Source organism: Mobula birostris, chromosome 21 (genome assembly GCF_030028105.1).
Source record: "Mobula birostris isolate sMobBir1 chromosome 21, sMobBir1.hap1, whole genome shotgun sequence".
Lineage (NCBI taxonomy): Eukaryota > Metazoa > Chordata > Chondrichthyes > Myliobatiformes > Myliobatidae > Mobula > Mobula birostris.
The window spans coordinates 39,414,657-39,440,125 of NC_092390.1; the positions used below are offsets into that span (position 1 = coordinate 39,414,657).

At 38.7% G+C, this 25,469-nt stretch overlaps 1 protein-coding gene across 1 annotated transcript in view; it reads left to right on the forward strand.

The window, feature by feature from the left end:
- Positions 1-25,469, forward strand: part of LOC140185861 (coiled-coil and C2 domain-containing protein 2A-like) — a 124,197-nt gene that overhangs the window by 80,636 nt on the left and 18,092 nt on the right. Inside the window, exons 17-25 of the mRNA XM_072239658.1 lie at positions 647-814; positions 2,413-2,509; positions 3,849-3,958; positions 4,714-4,810; positions 7,573-7,776; positions 15,188-15,277; positions 15,794-15,907; positions 22,487-22,621; positions 23,318-23,437. Coding sequence (XP_072095759.1) covers positions 647-814; positions 2,413-2,509; positions 3,849-3,958; positions 4,714-4,810; positions 7,573-7,776; positions 15,188-15,277; positions 15,794-15,907; positions 22,487-22,621; positions 23,318-23,437 — 1,135 coding nt within the window. The remainder of the gene's footprint in view (positions 1-646; positions 815-2,412; positions 2,510-3,848; positions 3,959-4,713; positions 4,811-7,572; positions 7,777-15,187; positions 15,278-15,793; positions 15,908-22,486; positions 22,622-23,317; positions 23,438-25,469) is intronic.

Consider the following 25,469-nt stretch of genomic DNA (forward strand, 5'->3'; position numbering starts at 1 on the left):
CTTCCCTGATATCTGTTTATTTTATAATCCGAGTTCACACCTATGACATTTTGGTTGATCCAAATTTGTCTGTTGATTGTGTCATCCTCCTGTGCTAATGCTGTAAGACCATGAACTTAAGAAAGTTTGATATCTAACCAGAAGTACAATAAAGATGCTTTGATGGAGGAAAAGTTGGAGTTATCCACATCCCCTGATGTTTACACATTCAAATGCCTCTAAAGGGCAGATCCAGCAGCACTGGAACCCTTTGTGATGACATGTAACTATGTTGCATTATCACATATCATGGATGAGGAAGTATAGTTTGTGCATATATTAACAAATAGTTCAGGATTTCCATTTGAAGTTCAGCATTGACACCACCTCCACAAAGCATCTTGGGACCAGGATTCAGTTGACTCATGTCAATTTTGGTTCATCATGAGTTATGATTTCTTGCTGAAAACGTGACAAGTTTGTGGCTATTTGAGGGAAGGAAGCAGATGGGGAAGGAAGGGGGACAACGGAAGATCAGCAGACAGTGGCCAGACCTGACTACTGGGAAATAAAAATCATCAAAATTAATCTTTTGTATTATTTTATTTATTGGAATTGATAGATAATATAACTGAATAACTTATTATTATTGACTATTATATCAAAGCCAAATAAGCATTGCCTTGTTTGAATTGATTTCACCTCGAAAAACACTGAGGCCTCAGCGTAAGGAGAGAAAGAAAATACCTGCCCAGACTTTGTCTGATGGAGATATTAAACTGTTTATGAATGTAATTGGAGCATACAACATACCAATGAGGAAATGTATTGCCAGGTATGAAACGTATAAAACCTTGTGAAGCTTTGTAAGAAATAATGCTTCATTTTATTCTTTCTACTATAGTATTATGTTGCTATGGTTATTAAAGTCAAAAGGCTCATCACTGAACTGATTTTCCAATTTACTACCCTTTTCCTTTCAAAGGGCCTCTAATTTAGAAATTGGTAGTCTTCTCGGAATACAAATAAAATAATGTTCTCAGAGCACATGCACCAGTTTTATGCAGAGTGATTACCCTACATATATGTCTTGTAGGATCTTCTAAGCCTTCCACATGTTTGCCTGGACTTCTCTGCATCTTTTCACCTCATCCATCATGTTCATCAAGTTGGTATACTTGCCCAGCTAAATATCCCTTGCAGTCATTTCACTACAATAATTTAGACATACTTCTAGAAGAGTTGTGAGTCGTGATCTTGACCAAGGTTAGCATGATTAGGTCCACTACTGCCTCATTTAGTAACGCTAGCAAGTGCCTAGTTATTGGGATATTAATGTAGTATGTGCTGTAATAATGTGTGCAATTTTACATGAGAAAGTGATTGCAAACTGGATGCTAGCAGTAATAAAACAAAGTTTATTGCAGTTACTTGTATGTGGAAGCATGTACAAGGCTCAGTATTTTCTAGCCAGCAGTTCCTAATACCTTAAACAGGCCCCTTTCCTATGTGCTTGATCAGCAGATCAATTGACAATGATAGTAATCTATCCTTCCGCATTCCTTTTCATGGCATGATTTTCTAACCATTCACTCAGTTTATTTTAAGGTGTCTAAGTTGGTGGATAAAAATACTTCTCCTTAAATCTATGTGTTTGGAGAGACTCAAAGCCTACAGCGCTCAGTTTCAATGCTCCGTTTCTTACCACAGCTATATTAAGGGGTGTAAAGATTAGTGCTGCAAGTGCTTTGAAATCAATAGGTCAAAAAATTGAGGGGCTGCCACCAGAAGACAGGTAGTTAATGCAGGGAGGATGGAATTTAGATAACAATTCGTATTATGGAAAGACAGAAGAATGCTGTTTCTCATCTACTGGCTGAAGTTCCCCAACTACTTCTCCACGATGCTGTTGTAATTTCAATCCAATCCTGTCCCACAATATTAGCAAAGGCAATTTCAAAACTCAATAACACCTATTTCATTGACAGGAATAAATTTTATGCACAAAAGATCCTGTGAAAGAAGTTACTTCCACTAAATATGGGAGTTTCTTTTGTAAAGCTTTGGCTATGACAAAGGAGCTATATCGACTGTACAGTATTAATGATAGGGTTGCAGTTAAATGGGAGTAAAGCATGAGTCAGGGAGTAGTTGATTTTTTAAAAAATTTCAGACTTAAATTGGTAAAGCTTCTCTATTTCTTAAAGTCCATATGCCTGCAATCTCCTAGTATTGCAGAGTGGAATTCTGGAGGAATTTGCTGATGGGTTTTGGGATGGGAAAGGTGGATGATTGATAGGGAAGATAGGATGTAAAACATTATGCAATTTAATAGAATTTCTGGACCTTTTTGTTGCTGGATGTGTTCCTGGATATTTTCATTTTCCTAGTTGTAAGTAATCATTATAAATTATGGACAACTTATATCCTTAGGACACAGCCACTATTTGGCTTAACATCTCCTGTGTCTGGCATGACGAGCAATATGCATTATAGGAAGACTGAAGGTCAAGAGGATTCTTTTAGCCAGGTAGCAAAGCAATGATATTAGTGAAATGTTATATAATTTTCTTGTGAAATCATCTATAGAGGAATATATAGCCCTTCTGTGCATTTTAACAATGTCAATACATGCCAAATATTTTGCAGCTAAATTTATAACAAAATTTAACAAAATGATAATTTCATAGCTATTTTTCCCAAATCAGAAAGGTAGAAATCAATTATGTTATACTACTTCAACAGTGTTGTTGTGCATTAGGTATAGAATATCTGCATTTACCAAATACAGATGACTAAAATCGTTACACATTGGCTGAGTAATGTATTGGAACAGAGGGCCATCAGTAAAATCTCTAATGAAAATAGTTCTTTACATAAAATAATTGTTTAATGGATGCCTATAGAGCTGTGTAGGTTCCCACTCATAAACAGGCCCTTCTGCCTATCATGCCTATGCTGACTATCAATTATCACATCTAACTAATTACAATTGTTAGCACTTGATCTGTAGTGGTCTATGTTTTAACAATTCAAGTACATCTGTAGCTACTTCTTAAATATCTGTTTCCATCAACCACACACTATCAGGGTTGAAAAAATTCTTTATCTCCTCTCTAAATCTCTTCACCCTTACTCTGGACCTGTGTTATTGTTTGTGCTCTATTATAATTTCTTGGACCAATTGCCTTGCTCTGCCATCAACAGTAAAGGAAAAGTGGCTATTTTGCAGTCATATAAGAAGACAATATCTATTTTTGTGTAATTTTATTCTCTTATATATTGTCTGAAGTTTGATGTTTGATTTTTATATCTTGTTCTATGTAAATCACTTTAAATTGCCTTGTGTTTGAAAAGTGCTATACAAATAAGCGTGCTTGCTTACTACTAAATCTGGTACCTCTAGTATCTGTGGCAGTGCTGACCAGATATGGACAACATATTGCATAGAAAAAATGTTCCTAATGTCATTTTTAATTCTTTTACCAAAGACATTTATTTTATGGCACTGCTTCTTGACCCTTTTGCCAATGGAAACGGTTCCTTTTTATCTAAATCCATCTCTATCTTCTATAGCACAAATGTATGCACCACTCATCAACCCTTTTCAAATTGTATCCTCTCCTCATTCTTCCTTCCAAAAGTTAACACTTTGCTTTTCTCACCGTCAAACATCTCTCTCTCTCTCCTATTGGCTTTGTCCATCTATCTGCCTTTATTTCCTTGAAATTAGTTACTATCTTTCCTACCCACCTAGATACTAAATTCTTTTTACAACAGCTATGATTTGAAAAATAAAATTGTTGCGTTTCTGCTTGGAGGGAATGATGTAGATAGATGAACATAAAATGTATTTTAATCTTGTATAGATCCAAGTGCAACCTTTTGTGCAAGTTACCTTCCAGCAATCAATGTATCAGACAAGTATTGCCGATGGATCCCAGCCATGTTGGAATGAAAAACTCGAAATGAATTTCAAGTAATTTATGTAAAATCATATATTCTAAATAATGTAGCTGACATAATAATTAAATCTGCATATTTTTTCAGTAATCATTTGAGAATTCACAGGTTATTGAATAGCTGCATACAGAATACATGCAACACGCTGGAGGAACTCAGCAGGTCGTGCAGCATCCTTGGAAATGATCAGTCAACGTTTCGGGCCAGAACCCTTCGTCAGGACTGATCGTTTGCACGGATGCTGCCCGACCTGCTGAGTTCCTCCAGCGTGTTGTGAGTGTTGCTTTAACCCATCTGCAGAGTATTTTGTGTTTACAGAAAACATGCTTTTTCTTTACCTTTTAGTTTGAGGCAATTGTACTTTGAATTCAAAGTTTCTTATTAATGTTGAAGACTAGATCAAAACTTTTATAGAATAAGCTGAAATTCATGTGCACAGCAGTTTTCAAAATTCATATTGTAGAGATGTCTCTATTTTCAAATTATGATTGCATTGATTGCAATTTATCTTTCAAAGATTAAGTAAAGATTATCCTTAATGAGATTCCTTACAATATAAGTAGTAAAAATAATGATTGTCTCCAATTCATGCTCGTCTTAAGAAAATATATTTCTTCCCAAACAATTATTTGCAATATAAAAGAATCACTAGAGTTACAACAAAATTCCATGATAAGAATGGTTAATTACTACAATTTTAATGCAACAAATTTAGAAAAATGTTGATTGTGTCTTAATTTTTGGGAAAATTCCAAACTTCTTTTATTATAGATCGCCCAATGGAGATTATAACAGTACAGCATTATACAAGATGGAGGACAAAATATTAATTAATGTATTTGATAACTTAATTGTTGCAACTCCAGAGGTAATTTACTTTGCAGTAAAATTTTAAAAATCAAGTACGTTAGCACACATTGTGTGGACAGGGTATCAGGTTTTCTAGGCTATTGGATGTTATTCCTCTTAATACTCTAAAATACTTTCATTTTTTAAAAACATGTTACATGGTATTATATAACATTTCCCAGTAAACCCTGCAAGTTTAAGGGTGCATTGGAATCAGGATGCTCCTAAATTCCGTGAGTGCTTGGGGACCAAGTCCCTGCTGAGTTTCAAGACAGTGTGGGAACTAGGACCCTGGTTTAAAAAAAATTCCTCATGTTATTTGTACTTCTTTTGCCAATCACTTTCATTCTCTATTCCCTAGTACTTTACCCTCTACCATTTGGGAATAATTTTTTTGCTATTTATTCTGTGCATACCTTTGATGATACTCCTATCAAATGGCCTTGCAACGGACTTTGTTCCATTGAGAACAACTTTAGTTTCTCCAGTTTACCAATAGAACAACAATCTTTCATCCATTTTCTTAATTCTCTCCTCTGCACTCTCCAAAGAATACACATCTTTCCCAACATATGGAATTCAGAACGGAACATGATACTTCACATATGGTTGAACTAAGGTTCACCATGACTTCTCTGCACCTATTCTTCCCGCCTGATGATAAAACTCAGGATTCCAATTGCTAAAATACTTTCTTAATCTGTGCTGCCACATTCAATAAACTAATGTGAACATAAAAACAGGCGGAGGAATCAAATCTGTATGCTACAATACTGTTCCATAAGTTTTGTTCAGCACATTGTGGGCCAAAGGTCCTGTCTCTGTGCTGTGCTGTGCTGTTCTGTGTTCGAAGTTCTAATCATTTACTTTAGCTCTACTTCTCTCCACTAATCCCTTATCCCATATGGAAAAGTTATCAATTCATCTTGAACATACTCAGCAATAATCCTCCTGAGGTTGCTTGCATTTCAAGCATTCACTGCCTTCTAGGGAGCCTCTCATCTTTGCCTTGAATGGGCAATTACTTGTATTAGGCAGAACCTCTTTCACACTAGGAGTATTTCACACTAGCCCTCATAAACAAAAAACATGCAACCTATGGTCTCTATTTTACGCTGGCTAACGACAAATCCCTCAAACCCCTCTGCCTCATCATTGAGGTGTAAGTTCATTCACGGTTTACATTAATGATGACATAGCAGATGGGCAGTGGTTGCTGTAACTGAAAGAACATTGCTTGCGTTATAGCATGCACCAAAGGAGCTACAATGTAACAGAGGGCTTATGACATATCTATAGGTAATACTGTACTGAAAGTAACGGAAAAAAGTCAATGCTTTTCTGTGAACTTTGCAATTACATTTCTTGTATTTCATATAACTTTCACAGAGAAGAAAATGGTGATCAAAAATGCAGTCTGAATGCTCAACACTTTTTAGTTATAGCTGCTAGCTTTTGATTCTGCTACACATGCGGGCATCTGCTAGTAACCCTGTCAAATAATTTCAAAGACCTCTATCAGATCACGTCCTAGTATCCTGTTTTCTACGGAATATTTTCTCAACCCTAACCTTTTAACTCTGGTATCATCCTCAAACATTTTAAAGTCCTTGCGTTTTATGATAAGTCATTCTTCAATTGTTTGAATCTAACTGCACCATGTTACAACTCTTAAATATATGACATCATTTAAAAAAAATAGAAACATGACATGGCTGGGTTGATTCATGGCAGATTGTTCACTTGATAATATGCAAGTATGCTTGAGCAATAATTTATGAATGAGCTCCATTTCGTTTGTAATTTGTGTACCAATTCCACAAAAAAAAACAAATTCTGAAATAACGTACATTGATGATTTTGCACAAGGGTAATATAAATAGATAGATGCTTTATTGACCCCAAAGGAAATTACAGTGTCACAGTGGCATTACAAGTGCATAATCAATCTTCAATTTAATTTCATTTTGATATCCTCCTGTGAAAAAGGATAACAACATTGAATTGGGAAAAGATTATCCATGTTTTGTGATTTCTGGAAAGTCAGATCCATACGGCATGAACTATTTGTTTAGATATTTTAATACTTATAATAAATAAATAATTTAATTAAAATCTTTCATCATAGAATGACTGCCCTGAGGCATGCGGAATTAAACCACATATCAGGAATTGGCTAGGATCCATTTCTATCCCTTTTCGTACTATTCTGGAACAATCAAAGGTATTCGTTATAGTTGAATCATTATAAAGTAGCCATGGTCTATATTGATGTCATTTTGAAAATGTCTTTCTTTTTTGGTGATGTCTACTTAGGTCAGCGGAACTTTCAGACTAGACACCCCAGTAATGTTACTGGGATACACATGGAAGAAAATAGAGGCAGGCTCTTGTGAGCAATTTTATGAATTCGGACTTGCAGAAAGTTCCCTCTTAACAATTTTTATCACTCTGGACCCTCAGGTTTTATGTTCAGACAATGTAAGTCTGTATTTCGTTGCAATTGATTAGAAATAATTATTATTCAGCTCATCAATCATTAAAAACAATAACCAATAATAAAATAATCATTAATAACTGAATTGATTGGGGCAGTTTAGGTGTATCTTACCATACCACTATATTTTTTTCTAAATTTGTAATCCTTTCCTTTAGGAAAATAAACAACCCCCTCTATGGCAGGTTAGTAATCTATTTAGAAAATATCTACCACTTGATACATTGAACCAATAATGTAGCTTTTTATAGGGAGATTTAACGGTATTTTCTTTGCTTTTTTAGTTAGATACAATGGAAGATGAGGAGATTTTGTACATGGCACACACCTTTCAAAAGGAAATTTATAATTACTTCCCAAAGAGAAGAGTTGTTGTCAATGTTATTGACAGTGAATGCAGAGTTGGCATTGTTACAAGATATATCAAGCCACTTTGTCCACCCCGAGAACTGCTTGATGTATTTCCAGAAAATTCAGAGGCAACCTTTGTATGTTATACTTAATTATTTAACTATGAAGCCAACAATTGAAGCTAAGATTCTTAGAGATAGGATCTATAGGCATTTAGAGAATCATGATCTGATCAGGGACAGTCAGCATGGCTTTGTGAAGGGCAGATCGTGTCTAACAAGTCTGATAGAGTTTTTTGAGGAGGTGGCCAGGCATATAGATAAGGGTAGTGCAGTGGATGTGATCTATACAGATTTTAGTAAGGCATTTGACAAGGTTCCACACGGTAGGCTTATTCAGAAAGCTAGAAGGCATGGGATCCAGGGAAGTTTGGCCAGGTGGATTCAGAATTGGCTTGCCTGCAGAAGGCAGAGGGTGGTGGTGGAGGGAGTACATTCAGATTAGAGGATTGTGACTAGTGGTGTCCCACAAGGATCTGTTCTGGGACCTCCACTTTTCGTGATTTTTATTAACGACCTGGAAGTAGGGGTAGAAGGGTGGGTTGGCAAGTTTGCAGACGACACAAAGGTTGGTGGTGTTGTAGATAGTGTAGAGGATTGTCAAAGATTGCAGAGAGACATTGATAGGATGCAGAAGTGGGCTGAGAAGTGGCAGATGGAATTCAACCTGGAGAAGTGCAAGGTGGTACACTTTGGAAGGACAAACTCCAAGGCAGAGTACAAAGTAAATGGCAGGATACTTGGTAGTGTGGAGGAGCAGAGGGATCTCGGGGTACATGTCCACAGATCCCTGAAAGTTGCCTCACAGGTGGATAAGGTAGTTAAGAAAGCTTATAGGGTGTTAGCTTTCATAAGTCGAGGGATAGAGTTTAGGAGTCGCGAGGTAATGATGCAGCTCTATAAAACACTGGTTAGGCCACACTTGGAGTACTGTGTCCAGTTCTGGTCACCTCACTATAGGAAGGATGTGGAAGCATTGGAAAGGGTACAGAGGAGAATTACCAGGATGCTGCCTGGTTTAGAAAGTATGCATTATGATCAGAGATTAAGGGAGCTAGGGCTTTACTCTTTGGAGAGAAGGAGGATGAGAGGAGACATGATAGAGGTGTACAAGACAATAAGAGGAATAGATAGAGCGGATAGCCAGTGCCTCTTCCCCAGGGCACCACTGCTCAATACAAGAGGACACAGCTTTAAGGTAAGGGGTGGGAAATTCAAGGGGGATATTAGAGGAAGGTTTTTTACTCAGAGAGTGGTTTGGTGCGTGGAATGGACTGCCTGAGTCAGTGGTGGAGGCAGATACACTAGTGAAGTTTAAGAGACTACTAGACAGGTATATGGAGGAATTTAAGGTGGGGGCTTATATGGGAGGCAGGGTTTGAGGGTTGGCACGACATTGTGGGCTGAAGGGCTGTACTGTGCTGTACTATTCTATGTTCTATGTTCTATGTTGTAACACAATGTGCAGACAATGCTAAAAAGAAGCCGCCCACCATTCTAGGCAAAATAACCTAGGCTCTGTCACCCCAACTAACTCTTTCCCTACAACTCAGATGTGTAATACCAGAAGAGATCAACAAGTTTTAGGTCTTATCCTATTACTCTCAGCTGAAACACTGGCTCCCACATCCTTCATGCTGGCATGTTTTAATGTCCTCAGAAAATCTGAATATTCTCAATGACATTATTTGATACCAACATTTGTTCAAATATGGGTACCAAGTAACACAGATAAAGTGTGCCCAGTAAAGCAAAACAACAGGTTTATAAGGGCATTGAAGTATTTTATATTTTGCTGCCTTATTCTAAATAAATTGCCATACCACAGTTAAATTACAATAACCTAATTAAATTGTTTTTAATTTTTTTATTTGGGGATACAGCACAGTAACAAGCCCTTCTGGCCCAAAGAGCTTGCATCACCTAATTACACCCACGTGATCACTTCACCTACCAACCCATGCACCTTTGGAATGTGGGAGTGTACATAGTACTTTAAATGTCGACTCACCAGTGACTTATTGAGGGGAATCACTGCAGGAGAACTCTGCAATGACTGCCCACTCATCTTACTTTTCCTGGTGGTCACCATCTATATGAAGCATGTACCTTGATTTTGACCACCTCAATAAAAGTTTCATCTACGAGGTTCTCAGCACTCCCGAGAATATCAAATTCAAACATGTTTTGTTTTTACCTCCAATGTCAAGAGCCACACCTGGGTGCACTTCACACATCTTGCAGGAGGAACATTCCACTGCCTTAACTCATATTGTGCCTACAATGAGTCAAGTACTGAAGATGAACAGCAAAAATAAAACTTTACCTGCTCTTACCTAGAGGCCTTCACCATAACCTCAACCTCCCAGCCTACCATTTCTGCTCCGAATAGCTGGTTAATCTTATCTTATTTTTATTGGATAAAGCACCCTTCTATAGCCAATCCAAAAGGCTTGCCTTTTTAGAGTTCCTGCACTCATTTGAAGTACCCAGACCTCAACCTCTTGACTTCCTATGCTAGCTCCTTCTCACAATAGCCACTTTACTTAACCCAACTCTCTTTTTATTGGCTGTTGATCATTAGATAATTAGATATCTTATAGTACCTCATTTAATTTGCTCTAAAGTAAAACTCAGACGTAAATCCCGAGACTCACACCTTTTATGCTCTCTGCTCCTAAGTTTTGTAAAGTAGGGTAGCTAGTTGGCTCAGGGGATTCTGAGCTGTTGATTTGGGTTTGGAACAAAGGACTGAACCTGCTGTTGGGGGTTTTCTCTCAGGCAGGAAGGGGGCGTAGAGATGGCAGGAAGTGACAGAGAAGACAGAGGTAGTGAATAGATGGTGGTATTGGGTGATAGGAGTTGTATGGAGGAAGGCAAATGGCAGGTTTCTAGGAAATGGAAAAAATAAGTGGCAGGTTTAGGGTTGTAGTGGATTTGAAGGAAGGAAGAGTGTAAAGTTTTGGTGAGTTTTGAATGTGGACCTGTTTCTGATATCAATACAATTAGATTATCTAAGGATTTGAAAATAGCAGTAGGAGATGTGGATGCAAATCCTTTAGGAGGTGGGGCACACTTAGTATTTTGTAAAGGTAGTAAACGATATGAGAAAATTTTGGGGTTAAAAGCTGTGGGAGGAAGGACAGTAACATCAAGGAATTATATTGAATGACAGTGGCTTTAAGGAGTAATCTCTGGAGTGCCTCTAGATGTATCCATACACCAAGTTAAAAATAATTTAGTTTAAAGTTGGTCATTCAATACTGGCAACAGTAGTAGAGTGTTGGAAGCACAGTAATTGTAAGGTCATCAGTTTTGGGTGGATGGGAAATAAATGGACCCAAAATCTTGGGTTGTTTAATGTGGATTATGGTCCCAGCGTACCCATTCTGTCACTCCTCCAAGATTTTTCTCTTTGCCTGCTGTTGATTTCAGCCTTCAGGGAAAAAATCAAGATGAGGACTGATCGTTTATCAATGGCACAGGAAGTTCAGAAAATTACGCAAGGCAGATATTATGGATTCTTGCATATCTACATAGATGATTCAAAAGATCTAGTGACAGGTTATTCAGCTGTTTCTGTTTATATTTCAAAGTTTCAGGTGACTATTAGGAAAAGGTTCTCAGAGAAAGTATCAGTATTCACACCTGAGATGGTTGCTGTCACTTTAGCCTTGGAATAGGTTGAAGAAGATTGCCTTGATTATGTACTTCTGTGCTCTGATATATTCTTGGTCTTGACATCTATTTAAGCAGATATTTCAAACTGTAGGCCAGACATTCTTTTTGAGATTGGACAACATCTGTTGAAGCTGCAGAGTCTAGGCCTGGGGTATACATTTCACATGGGTTCCTGCCCATGTTGGAGTTGAGGAAACAAGGTGGCAGACATTCTTGCCAAGCAAACACTTAAAATTATGGATATAATTGTAGTGTTGCCTTTGAATAAAGTGGAGATGAAAGCCATATTTAAAAAGGTCTGTTCAATCACTGTGGCAACAAAATTGGGATAAGGAAAAGAATGGATGACATTTATATAAAATTCAGAGTATGGTGAGAACTCAGCTAGGAAATGGGTATAAAAAGAGGAAAGAAGTTATACTTGCATGTTTATGCATTGGACATACTAGCTTGAATAATTACTCATTCAGAATTAATATGCATGATATGGGCATTTGTAGGAAGTGCACTTCTCAAGAAATGGTGCAGCATATAATATATCGTTTGTATGCAGTTCCTATGAGGTGCAAAGGAAACACTAATTTCTAAATTGAGATCTTTGGGACAGACACAGTTTAACAAGGGAAGCTTGTTAGGATATCACTGCCATCCTAATGTACTGTATATATAGTAAATGCATATTTGACTTTCTGAAAAGCTTTAGATTTATTGATATTATTTGAGGTTTCTTTTAGGGAGGGAATTTTGTGGGTATACTTCCTGTCTCTTGGCTCCACAGTCTAGCTCAGCAGGTGGTGGTAATGAGCTTTATTTAGGTCTGCCGATTGCTATGAAACTTTACAAGAAGAAGAAAAAGTTCTGTAAAATGAAGCAACACACATCAAAGTTGCTGGTGAACGCAGCAGGCCAGGCAGCATCTCTAGGAAGAGGTATGGTCGACGTTTCGGGCCGAGACCCTTTGTCAGGACTAACTGAAGGAAGAGTTAGTAAGGGATTAGAAAGTGGGAGGGGGAGGGGGAGATCCAAAATGATAGGAGAAGACAGGAGGGGGAGGGATGGAGCCAAGAGCTGGACAGGTGATTGGCAAAGGGGATATGAGAGGATCATGGGACAGGAGGCCCAGGGAGAAGGAAAAGGATGGGGAGGGGGAAACCCAGAGGATGGGCAAGGGGTATAGTCAGAGGGACAGAGGGAGAAAAAGGAGAGTGAGAGAAAGAAAGTGTGGATGGGGTACGAGGGGGAGGTGGGGCATTAGCGGAAGTTAGAGAAGTCAATGTTCGTGCCATCAGATTGGAGGCTACCCAGACGGAATATAAGGTGTTGTTTCCTCCAACCTGAGTGTGGCTTCATCTTTACAGTAGAGGAGGCCGTGGATGGACGTGTCAGAATGGGAATGGGATGTGGAATTAAAATGTGTGGCCACTGGGAGATCCTGTTTTCTCTGGTGGACAGAGCATAGGTGTTCAGCAAAACGGTCTCCTGGTCTGCGTCGGGTCTCGCCAATATATAGAAGGCCACATCGGGAGCACCGGACGCAGTACACCACCCCAGCCGATTCACAGGTGAAGTGTCGCCTCACCTGGAAGGACTGTCTGGGGCCCTGAATGGTGATAAGGGAGGAGACCAGACTGGGAGACCGTTTTGCTGAACACCTACGCTCTGTCCGCCAGAGAAGGCAGGATCTCCCAGTGGCCACACATTTTAATTCCACATCCCATTACCATTCTGACATGTCCATCCACGGCCTCCTCTATTGTAAAGATGAAGCCACACTCAGGTTGGAGGAACAACACCGTATATTCCGTCTGGGTAGCCTCCAACCTGATGGCATGAACATTGACTTCTCTAACTTCAGCTAATGCCCCACCTCCCCCTCATACCCCATCTGTTATTTATTTTTATACACACTTTCTTTCTCTCACTCTCCTTTTTCTCCCTCTGTCCCTCTGACTATACCCCTTGCCCATCCTCTGGGTTCCCCCCCGCCCCCTTTTCCTTCTCCCTGGGCCTCCCGTCCCATGATCCTCTCATATCCCCCTTTGCCAATCACCTGTCCAGCTCTTGGCTCCATCCCTACCCCTCCTGTCTTCTCCTATCATTTTGGATCTCCCCCTCCCCCTCCCACTTTCTAATCCCTTACTAACTCTTCCTTCAGTTAGTCCTGATGAAGGGTCTCGGCCCGAAACATCGACTGTACCTCTTCCTAGAGATGCTGCCTGGCCTGCTGCGTTCACCAGCAACTTTGATGTGTGTTGCTTGAATTTCCAGCATCTGCAGAATTCCTATTGTTTCTGTAAAGTGAAACTCACTTGCTCAGTAGGGAAATTGTTGGAGACTTTGACAAGAAGAGCCAATAGCTTTAGAAAGATGAAATAGAAGCTTTTGTAGCTAATACAAATGGAAGGGGATTACTTCTGGTGACAAAGATTTCAAATGCAGAAGGGAATGTTCTACTAAATACAGTTCTGCTTGTATATGTACATGTACCCGTGCATATCTGTGATGCTTTACTAGGTCGTGGAAAAGGTATTTGTCATTCTGCTTAAGAAAGCATATATGCAAAAATACAAAGGCTGTGGTCATCCCTCAGACAGATTGGTTAAATAGTTATGAATGAAGTGCCACAGAGATACTCACTTTGTTCGTTTGTGACATTCACACAATTACACGTGACACAAGTTTTTGAGGCTGCCTTTATCATTGGCTTTACCATTATGACAAACATCACATTATATTATATATTTTCTGTGGTCCCTCAGTGATTCAGTTTTGCACCCTAGGTGCACAGCTGAGCAAAGCTTGAAGTCATGACCTCTGACCTGAACTCCTTACATTGTTCCTGGCACCAGTATCCGGTCATGTTCACTTACAAATTGTGAAGCACCAGATGAAATCCAGTCGCCTAGTGAAGCACAGGTTTGCAATTATTTCTGGAGGTATGTCCTTTGAAACCAGAAACATGTTCTATGATGGGGACATCATGAGAAGGCAGAGGAGATTTGCTAATAGTGATTATTTGGGTGAGTAATGCAAATAGTTGGATAAATTAGAACATCAAGACAATTCAGATAAAGTAAATTAACGGTGATTCTCAAGCTTGGGGTTCTGAGAAGATAGTTGATGGAGTACACTTGAAGTGATATTTCAAATGTGGAAAAGTGTGCAAGATAAAATGAAAGTGAATCTGCAAATGCATTCACATTTCCTGACAAGGTTAAGTCATTCAAACATAGGTTTAAGCCTTAATATGCATGAAATTAATCACAACCCTGCACCACCCCTCCCCCCATGCAGCTCTGTCACCAGCAGCACACTCATAAGAAAAGCATAATTTTTCTTTCTTCTGTTGACAAGGAAAATGCTTTCATCTCAGCTTCCCACTACGTTCCACAAAATGTCATTTGGTTTGTTAAACCAGGTTTTTACCTTAAATTATCCTAGATTCATTTCAGACTTGTCACCTCTTTACGTAAGTTCCCTAATGCCATCTTTAAATTTGTTCTTTATAAGTCATTTTGTCATTCAACTTTACTGCTGCACAACATGCTTGCTATTGAGACATGAAAGCTAAAAGTAATATTATAATTATGCGGAGTACTGATCTTGGTTACTCGAACATACAGAAATTACTTTCAGGTTTCTTGTCTGCTATTATTCCAGCTGAATTTTACTGTGAGAATATATTAAGTATTTAAATTAGTGAAACCATAGCAATCATTTGTAAGTTTTTAAAGTAAATGATCTTGTCTATTTTAAATGTACAATTGAATCAAAATACAAGTAATTAGTATATATTTTTCCATTTTAGAATCTTATAGCTAGATTTGTGTCCTTGATTCCATACTTTACAGATAACCTAGAATTTTCAGATGGATGCAATATTTGGCTGACATCACAGGTAAGTGGGTCACTGGAGATTATGATATACTTCAAGAAGTATTGTAAATTGGTCATTTACATTATTAACACCTCTGAGATAGGTTTATAGATGTGATAGTTTACAAGATGATTAACAGTGATAGTCTATTAATGTTTTCCCATATAAGCTGTGAGAAATGAGTTTTCCCATTAACACTGAAGAAAGTTATCAGAAATTACAGCAGGATCTTGGTCAGCTGGGTAAGTGGGCCAAGGAAAGGCAAATGGAGTTTAATTCAGATAAAGATAGGACAGGCAAATGGGACTAGTTAAATGGATATCTTAGTTGGCACAGGCAAGTTGAGTCAGAGGGTCTGTTTCCCTGCTATATAACTCTAACCCAATAGCCATGATAAGCATCTTTGCAATTCATTCATGATCATCTTTCATTGGAATGTGACTATACATATATTAAGTTACATTGGTGATACCTATATGAATGAAGCTTACTTGAGGATTGCTGATTAATGCCCCAATTCATACTATTTTTCTTCAGCAATTTCTTAATCTGGTACTTGGAAGTAAAGAGGATCATGCTGTCCTTCTTTGTAACTATTTCTTGTACATGAAAGTGAATGCTTTTGTACTTTTAGGAACCTCAATTCTTGAAGTAAGTTTAACGTTTATAATGATTTATCTTTCTGCAATCTATGTGTTTGCTATTTACATGGAAATTCTTATATTCAATGTGATGAAAAGTTACAACTAGGAAGACAAAGAAGTAAAAGGGCACATAGACAATCTCCAGGTTCAAATTTAATCTATAGTTTTAAAAATGATACTTGTTTGAAAGTAATGGCAAAGGAATGAGGATTGATGGGTGAACGTAGGAACAAAATTAGCAGACTTCAAGATTTCTACAGATATGTGTGGAGAGCATTTTGACGTTGCATCGCAGACTGGCATGGAGCCTCCAATATACAGGACTGGAGGCTGCAGAGGGCTATAGGCTCAGCCATCTCCACCATGGGTACAGAATCCTGAAGACTCTCACTCAACAATTCAGAAACACATTTTTCCTCTTTGCTATCAGATTTCTGAATAGTCCATGAATCCACGATTACTACATCATTATTCCTTGCATTTGCAATATTTATTTATGTTGTAATTTATAGTAATTTTATGTTTTGCACTTACTGCTGCCACAAAGCAATGCATTTCATGTCTTATATCAGTGGTGACAAATCTGATACATTTCTGAGCTGTCTTTCTTTTCTATGTACTCACAATATATGATTTTTAGTTTCTCAATATCATCCCAAATATTTCTCTGCTTTGAGCAGACCTAGGCCAAAGGTTCCTTGAAATCCATGGCGATGTTGCATTTTTTCAAGGAAGTTTTGAGCACAACCTTGCAACGTTTTTCTCTTTTTGCCTGTTTTTTTTCCTTCCACAACAGAGGTTGAGGCACAGTATCTGTTTCAGATGTCTGGTGTCTCTGGTGTCAGGTATGCAAACAATATGGCCTGCCAATGTAGCTGCGTCAGGACATCTAGATTCTTAATGCTGAAACTATTGGCCTGGGATTGAATGATGACATTAATTTGCTGACCCTTGCAGTGAATTTAAAAGATTAAGGCAAAACATTGTTGGGAAACCTATAAGTCATGTGGATGGAGGATTAAACAAATGGATATGGGGGGAGTAAGGGAAGGGAAGACAAAAACATTGAATAATTTGTTCAAAGGCAAAGAGGCATGGTTTGTGAACATCAAAGGAGATGTTGATGCAGAAAAATATGAAACAACAGAAAATTTTGGAAACACTCAATAGGTCAGAAAGCATTCACAGATGCTTTTATTTGAGATATGGGTTGTAATTGGGGTAACTCCTTTACATCTCTGTAGCCTACAATTGCAGTGGGTTTTCTTGGACATGAAGTTAATTTTGTCTTGATCTAATCACAGTTGAATAGAGAGACCTTTGATGCCAATCATTTTGGGCTCATGCTTCAGTGAAATGGGATTTAAGAGAATTGGTCACCTTATGGGCAGTCCCAGGTACTATTGAGAAAGAGGTTTAGAATTTTGATTAAGAATGTACATAGTTAGATGTAGTACCAAAGAACAAGAGATGCGGTTTTGATGTTGTTGATTAGAAAAGGAAGAATAGTTTGGAGAAGCAAACAGGAAAGTAAGAGTGATCATGAGAGAAGTGTTGATCAAGGAAAGGGGCAGATGACCGATTAGTGTTAGGGTTTCCCTCAATACAAATAGTGCCAGGAAATCAGCCTTATCCAAACACATCATGCAATTCTAGAATGCCTATTTCCGAAGAGATTCCAATTTCATTCCCTATGCAACACCCGGCAGAGGAGAGACCTAGATCCATTCCAATTTGCCTTCTGTCACAACAGGTCAAAAGCAGATTCTATTTCATTGTCCTTCATTCATCACCGAAACACTTGAACTTTTAAGATGCATACACCAGGATGCACTTCATTGACTGCAGCTCAGCACTCAACACTATCATCCCCTTGAAATTCATCACTAGGTTCAAGACCTGGGCTTCGATACCTCCCTGTGCAACTGGATCCTCAATTTCCTCACTTGAAGACCGCAGTCAGTGTGCATTGGGAACAACATCTCCTCCACACTCACCATCAACACTGGTGTGTACTTAGCACTTGCTTTGCTCACTTTATACCTATGATTTTGTGTCTAAGTACAACTACAATTCAGTGTTTACATTTGCTGATAGCACCACTGTTGTTGGCCAAGTCAAAAGAGATGATGAATCAGCATTTAGGAGAGAGAGTGAAAGTTTGGTTGAGTGGTGCCACAACAAGAACCTCTCAGTCAATGTCAGCAACATCAAAAAGCTGATTATTGACTACAGGAGGAAGAAGCAGGAGATCCATGAAGTAGTCCTCATTAAGAGATCAGAGGTGGAGAGGGTCAGTAGGTTTAAAATTTCTTGATATTGTCATATCAGAGGATCTGTGCTGGGACTGCTATGTAGGTGCCATCAGAAAGAAGGCACGACAATGTTTCTACTTTCTTAGAAGTCAGCGTAGTTTTGACATATCAACAAAAATTTCAACAAACTTCTGTAGCTGCAGAGTGGACAGTATCCTGACTGGTTGTATCACAGCCTGCTATGGGAACACCAATGCACAGGAATGGAAAAGACTACAAAAAGTAGTGGATACAGCCCAGTCCAACCTCTCCACCATTGAGCATATTTAAATAGAGCGCAGCCTCAAGGAAGCAGCATCTATCATCAAAGACCCCTGCCGTCCAGGCCAAGCTCTCTTCCAGCTAAAACCATTGAGTAGGAGGTACAGAAGCCTTAGATGCCATGTACCAGGTTCAGGAAGTTAATACCCTACAATTATCAGACTCCTGAACCGGCATGGGTAACTTCTCTCCCTAGAAGTCTGAACTGATTCTACAATCCACACAGACTTACTATCAAGGAATAATTATAATTCATGTCTTAAGTATTTTTTTTACTTGCAATAGTTGTGTTCTTTTACACATTGGTTCTTGTCAATCTTTGTTTATATATAGTTTTTCATAAATCCTATTATATTTCTTTATTTTCCTGTAAAAGTCTTCAAGAAGACACATTTCTAAGTAGTATAACAAACTATATATCAGATTCAGAATCAGGTTTAATATCACTGGCATATATTGTGACATTTGTAAACTTTGCTGCAGCAATACAATGCAATGCATACTAATAGTGAAAGGATAAAAACTTAATGATGAATGTCACCTTTGTGAGACATCGCTCCTTGAAGATGTCCTGGATACTGTGGAGGCTGGTGCCCGTGATGGAGCTGACTAATTTTACAAGTCTCTGCAGCTTACTTTGACCCTGTGCAGGAGTCAACCCCCACCATACTAGATGGTGATGCAGCCAGTTAGATAATAACGCAGTTTGCTAATAAATTTTATTTTGACTTTGAGTATGATGTGCAGTATAGAGTACTTGGAATATTTGCAAACTTTATGAGAGAGGGAGAAATTTATTTATTTATTAATTGGCATTCAGCACTGAGTTACCCTTCTGGCCCTTTGAGCCACGCTGCCCAGCAATCCCTCAATTTAATCCTAGCTTAATCATGGGAAAATTTCCAATAACCAATTAATCTACCAGTCAGTATCTCTTTGGACTGTGGGAGGAAACTGGAGCACCTGGAATAAACTCACGTGGTCACAGGGAGGACATACAAACATGTTTCAAAATTTTGGGGTTGTGCTTACTTCTGCATATTTGGTCCATTTGGTCCAATTGTGAAGTGCTGTCAATGTTGCCAAGACTAAAAATTTACAGCATTGTTTCTCAAATGGACATATATTTTAGACTTGCAAAATTTGCAAGTTTGCTATACCGGATTCGACATTTTTTAATTGCTTTTATTTTCTGCATAAAGTGATTGAATAATCAATATTTTCTAGAATGAAATACAATTATGGCCATTTCTAGGTAATTTTACATCATTCCAGAAATGTAACCAAGAATTTCCCACCTCTCCCAGCTGCCTACTCATGGTTCTGCCTCCTTCTACTACCCATTGTGTTTTCCTCTATTCCTTCTTCACCTTTCCAGCCTATCACCTCCCTGCTTCCCCTCCCCCACCCCTTTATCTTTCCCCTTACTGGTTTTTCACCTGGAACTGACCAGCCTTCTCCTTCCCACCCTCCCCCCACCTTCTTTATAGGGCCTCTGCCCCTTCCTTCTTCAGTCCTGACAAAGGGTTCCGGCCCGAAACGTTGACTGATCGTTTCCACGGATGCTGCCGGACCTGCTGAGTTCCTCCAGCGTGTTGTGAGTGTTACTTTGACCCCAGCATCTGCAGAGTATTTTGTGTTTACGTTTCCCATTAGGCCTCTTTCAACTAATTGAGCAATGTTCATTCCTTTGACCATCACTTCACTTCGAGATTGGACAAGAGCTAAAGTTCTTTAGAAATCCTTTTGAATGAATAAAGGCAATGGACTGAGCTGTCTGCCATCACACCATCAATCAGCCAGTCAAAATTAAATGCAGCCTTGAATTTCAAGAAAATATCACAGAGAAAGGTGTGGTGCTTGGAGATCACATTGAGTCAGCACATTCTAATTATTCCTATGTAAGGCTGTCATGTAGCTTTTATACTCTTTCTTGGAAGCAACACATTGGCAATGGTGATTTCAATAATATCTTTCAGAAGCATACTTGAGAGTAGAGTTGCCATAGCATAGAGGAATATTACAGGATCCTTGAGATGTTGCCCAAGGCTTTTGTCAGTAAAATAAACATGGTTATTATAGTTGATGAGTGGACTACAAACTACTAAACTACCTGAAAACTACTAAACTGTCCATACTGCATATCCAGATTGGGTGTTCCTTCTGTACCAACTATCTTTAGGCTCTTCCACTTACTCATGTTCACTCATGATGATTCAGATATCCCTCACCCTCCCTCATCTCCCTAATTCTTCCCTTTGATGACTTAGGGCCTTCATTGGAAATTTAATTAGATTTATGTTAGGTCCTTCGGTTGTAGGTTGAATTGACTGATCTAGATTTTCATAACATTGTTATTTCACATATTTAATTTAATGGGTCACTCATATCCTCACCTGAATTTTTTCCAGCTTGTTTCACAATACTGTTGTGGCTGTCGGCATGTTATAAAACATGTTCTGCTTTACTAATAATGTTTCCATTGAATTCTAATTCCATTTTTGACCTTGGAAATTGGTTGCAAAATGTGCTTGTGTTGTTCTAAAGGTGTTGTTGTTGAAAGACACACAAGAAGATGCATGCATGATCTAGAATCCTAAGGGAACTATTGGGAATTATATTTCTATTGAGAGCTCCCAAAAAGAAGCACCTATGGAGGATAAATATCTGGATTTCCCAGGTCCAGGTCATTGCATATTCAATCTCTTAATCTCTGGATCAGACCAGGCACTGTTCATTATCTCTGCCATGTCTCACAGTTGCTGTACTGCAGCATTACTGGGATAACCATTGCTCAGAAGTATTACGTTATTTTATTCACCTATCAGATTCCTCCTTCTTCAGTACTTTACCTCTTCCTCCTATCACCTCTCAGCTTCTCCCGTTTCCACCCTCTCCTTCACCTGGTTTCATCTATCACTTACCAGCTTGTGGTTCTTCTCCTCCCCCCACCTTATTCTTCCCCCTTTCTTTGATGAAGGGTCTCAGTCTGAAGTGCTGGCTGTTTATTCCTGCCTGACCTGCTGAGTCCTTCCAGCATTTTGCATATGCTGCTCAAGTTACATTATTGTTTTTTAGTCCAGAAATTGAAATAGAGCTGACACAGGGATTTTCCAGCATTGTTGGCTTCTGCAAAGTTCAAACACTCATGGACTGTATTGATAATTCACTTCAGGATCTATTTCAGATTCCTGAACTCTTCATGAATATCAGGTGCTTCTGTTCACCCAGTGACTGTTTTTAAAGGCCATTATCTCCTTGAGTGGATTCTGATTTCTGCCTATTTTCTAGTTATGTAGAAGTGCTGTTATAATGAAGGCTATAACTGCACAAGGAGTTTATGATATACCAATTATGACTTCCTTAAAAGATGTTTCATCTTGCTTCATTCCTCTAGGATAGCACTCTGGTATTAGCATGCAGAATCTCCTGCTTCATTGTCATTGTGGCTTACTTCTCAAATAGGCAAGCACAACCATTAGATAAGAGTTAAGGGTTTTCAGGAGGGAAACTGAGCAAAGTCAAAGGGAAGAATTAGGGAGATGAGGGAAGGTGAGGGAAATCTGAGTCATTACGAGCATCTGTAAGTGGAAGAGCCCAAAGAGAGTTGGTACCGAAGGAACACCCAATCTGGATGCGCAATCTGGAATAGTTTAGTAGTTTACAGGTTATTTGTAGTCCACTCATCAACTATAATAATTATGTTTATTTCAGGCATTTGTATATGGGATATCTTCCTAATTAGGTGATGAACCAGAGGGATGGTAGAGTGAACGTCATTTCTCTATTTGGCCTTTCTAAAAACCAGGCACCAGAGCCAAGATCTGGTCTAGCTAAGTACTCTCAATATTGGTGTCCATTTCAGTAGGGTTTCTTCAAATTTAGTTCCGTACTTTCAACCTCTTGTCCCCATATTTGTTTACATCTTGCATTTATGTTTTATTTTTAGATGTTGTTTAGATAGTTTCAAAAGATAATCTGACTCATAATCTCAAATGTTCTATCTAAAGGGAGCAACTGCTTATGTGCTTACTCAAGATAAAGTGAACACCATGATTTGGAATCCAGAAACTGGGGAGTGTTACGAACAATTTAATGCCTTTTGTCCATTGCAAAGTGCTGATTGTTTGATCAATAATGAAAATGTGAGTTTTTAAAATAATATCAAATAAGAAGCACAAGGAATCTTTGCCAACTCTATTTTTATAATAATTTGCAAATTAAACTGTGAGCATTGGAAATTTCATCTGTATTTTGCACCTGCAAATGACAGTAGGAATCGTGCACATATATGGTATGTATCTACTGAGAGTGGCCAAAATGAACATTAAATGGAGGATAAATGGACAGCGAAAATCTCTGCAGAAAAGAGTTTTGGAAAAGCAGCATAAAGAGAAAACAATTGAGATAAATGAAGTAAAATATTTTTATCCATGTTAATTATTTTATAAATATTTCAAACTAATACATTAATTAAGATAATGGACACCACAAAAGAAAATCAAAATACTTGGTTCTTCGCCATTCAAATTACCTGGTTATATCAGGAATTGGCTAGTTTTTTACTTTTAAAACATTATTGTGTAACAAGGAGTGATTATTTGCTGTGATATCAATTGCCCAACCCACTTGCCCTCTCTTGATTTAATAAACAATTGTTTTGCCTTTCTTTCCTACAATTTAACAATGGAAAAGCTAGCTAATGTACCTTTATAAATTTGTAAGATTTAAGCAAGATAAATCTTATCCTTAAGGTACTGATTATTGCATAATATACTTTTAATTATTACATAATAGAAAAAATTAAATTCCATAATGAATTTGAAAATATATTCTTATAGATCTGGTTTAATATTCAAAAGAATAGTAGCCCTATGAGTACACGGTTTGACATCACAAACGAACAGAATTGGAAGCCATTCTTCAGAGGTTCCCAGAATCATGCATTGTCTTCTGTGCAGGTAATTTATTATTATTCACTTGCAGGGTTACATATATCACACTTGCCTAGAACTTTATCTCTAGCATAAGTACCAAATATGAACAGAGAACATAGAACAATACAGTACTTTTATATGCCTTTTGGCCCATGACGTTGTACCGATCTTTTAATCTACTCCAAGATCAATGTAACACTTCCTTTCCATATCCCATTTTTCTTTCATAAATGTGCCTACCTAAGAGTCCCCCGTATGTTTCTAATGTATCTCCCTCTATCACCGTCCCTGGCAGTGCATTGCATGCACCCATCACTCTCTGTAAAAAAAAAACTACCTCTGGCATCCTGCCTATACTTTCTTACAATCACCTTAAAATTATGGCTTCTCATATTAGCCATCTCCAACCTGGGGGAAAAAAGGTACTGAGTGTCCATTCTATTTATTTCTCTTATCTTTTACACTTCTATCAAGCCACCTCTCATCCTCCTTCAGTCCAAAGAGACAAAGTCTACTACTCACTCAACCTGTCCTCATAAGACATGCTCTCTAATCGAGGCAGCATCTTGGTAGAAACATAGAAAATAGGTGCAGGAGTAAGCCATTCAGCCCTTCGAGCCTGCACTGCCATTCAGTATGATTATGGCTGATCATCCAATTCAGAACCCTGTACCAGCCTTCCCTCCATACCCCCTGATCCCTTTAGCCACAAGGGCCATATCTAACTCCCTCTTAAATATAGCCAATGAACTGGCCTCAACTGTTTCCTGTGGCAGAGAATTCCACAGATTCACCACTCTCTATGTGAAGAAGTTTTTCCTCATCTCAGTCCTAAAAGGCTTCCCCCTTATCCTCAAAACTGTGACCCTTCGTTCTGGACTTCCCCAACATTGGGAACAACCTTCCTGCATCTAGCCTATCAAATCCCTTTAGGATTTTATATGTTTCAATAAGATCCCCCCTCAATCTTCTAAATTCCAACGAATATAAGCCTAGTCGATCCAGTCTTTCCTCATATGAAAGTCCTGCCATCCCAGGAATCAATCTGGTGAACCTTCTTTGTACTCTCTCTATGGCAAGAATGTCTTTCCTCAGATTAGGGGACCAAAACTGCACACAATACTCCAGGTGTGGTCTCACCAAGGCCTTGTACAACTGCAGTAGTACCTCCCTGCTCCTGTACTCGAATCCTCTTGCTATGAATGCCAGCATACCATTGGCCTTTTTCACCACTGCTGTACCTCCATGCCCACTTTCAATTGACTGGTGTATAATGACACCCAGGTCTCGTTGCACCTCCCCTTTTCCTAATCGGCCACCATTCAAATAATAATCTGTTTTCCTGTTTTTGCCACCAAAGTGGATAACCTCACATTTATCCACATTAAATTGCATCTGCCATGAATTTGCCCACTCACCTAACCTACCCAAGTCACCCTGCATCCTCTTAGCATCCTCCTCACAGCTAACACTGCCGCCCAGCTTTATGTCATTCGCAAACTTGGAGATTCTGCATTTAATTCCCTCGTCTAAGTCATTAATATATATTGTAAACAACTGGGGGCCCAGCACTGAGCCTTGCGGTACCCCACTAGTCACTGCCTGCCATTCTAAAAAGGTCCCGTTTATTCCCACTCTTTGCTTCCTGTCTGCCAACCAGTTCTCTATCCACATCAATACCTTACCCCCAATACCGTGTGCTTTAAGTTTGCACACTAATCTCCTGTGTGGGACCTTGTCAAAAGCCTTTTGAAAATCCAAATATACCACATCCACTGGTTCTCCCCTATCCACTCTATTAGTTACATCCTCAAAAAATTCATCAGACATGATTTTCCTTTCACAAATCCATACTGACTTTGTCCGATGATTTCACCGCTTTCCAAATGTGCTGTTATCAGATCTTTGATAACTGACTCTAGCATTTTCCCCACCACTGATGTTAGGCTAACCGGTCTATAATTTCCCGGTTTGTCTCTCCCTCCTTTTTTAAAAAGTGGGGTTACATTAGCCACCCTCCAATCCTCAGGAACTAGTCCAGAATCTAAAGAGTTTT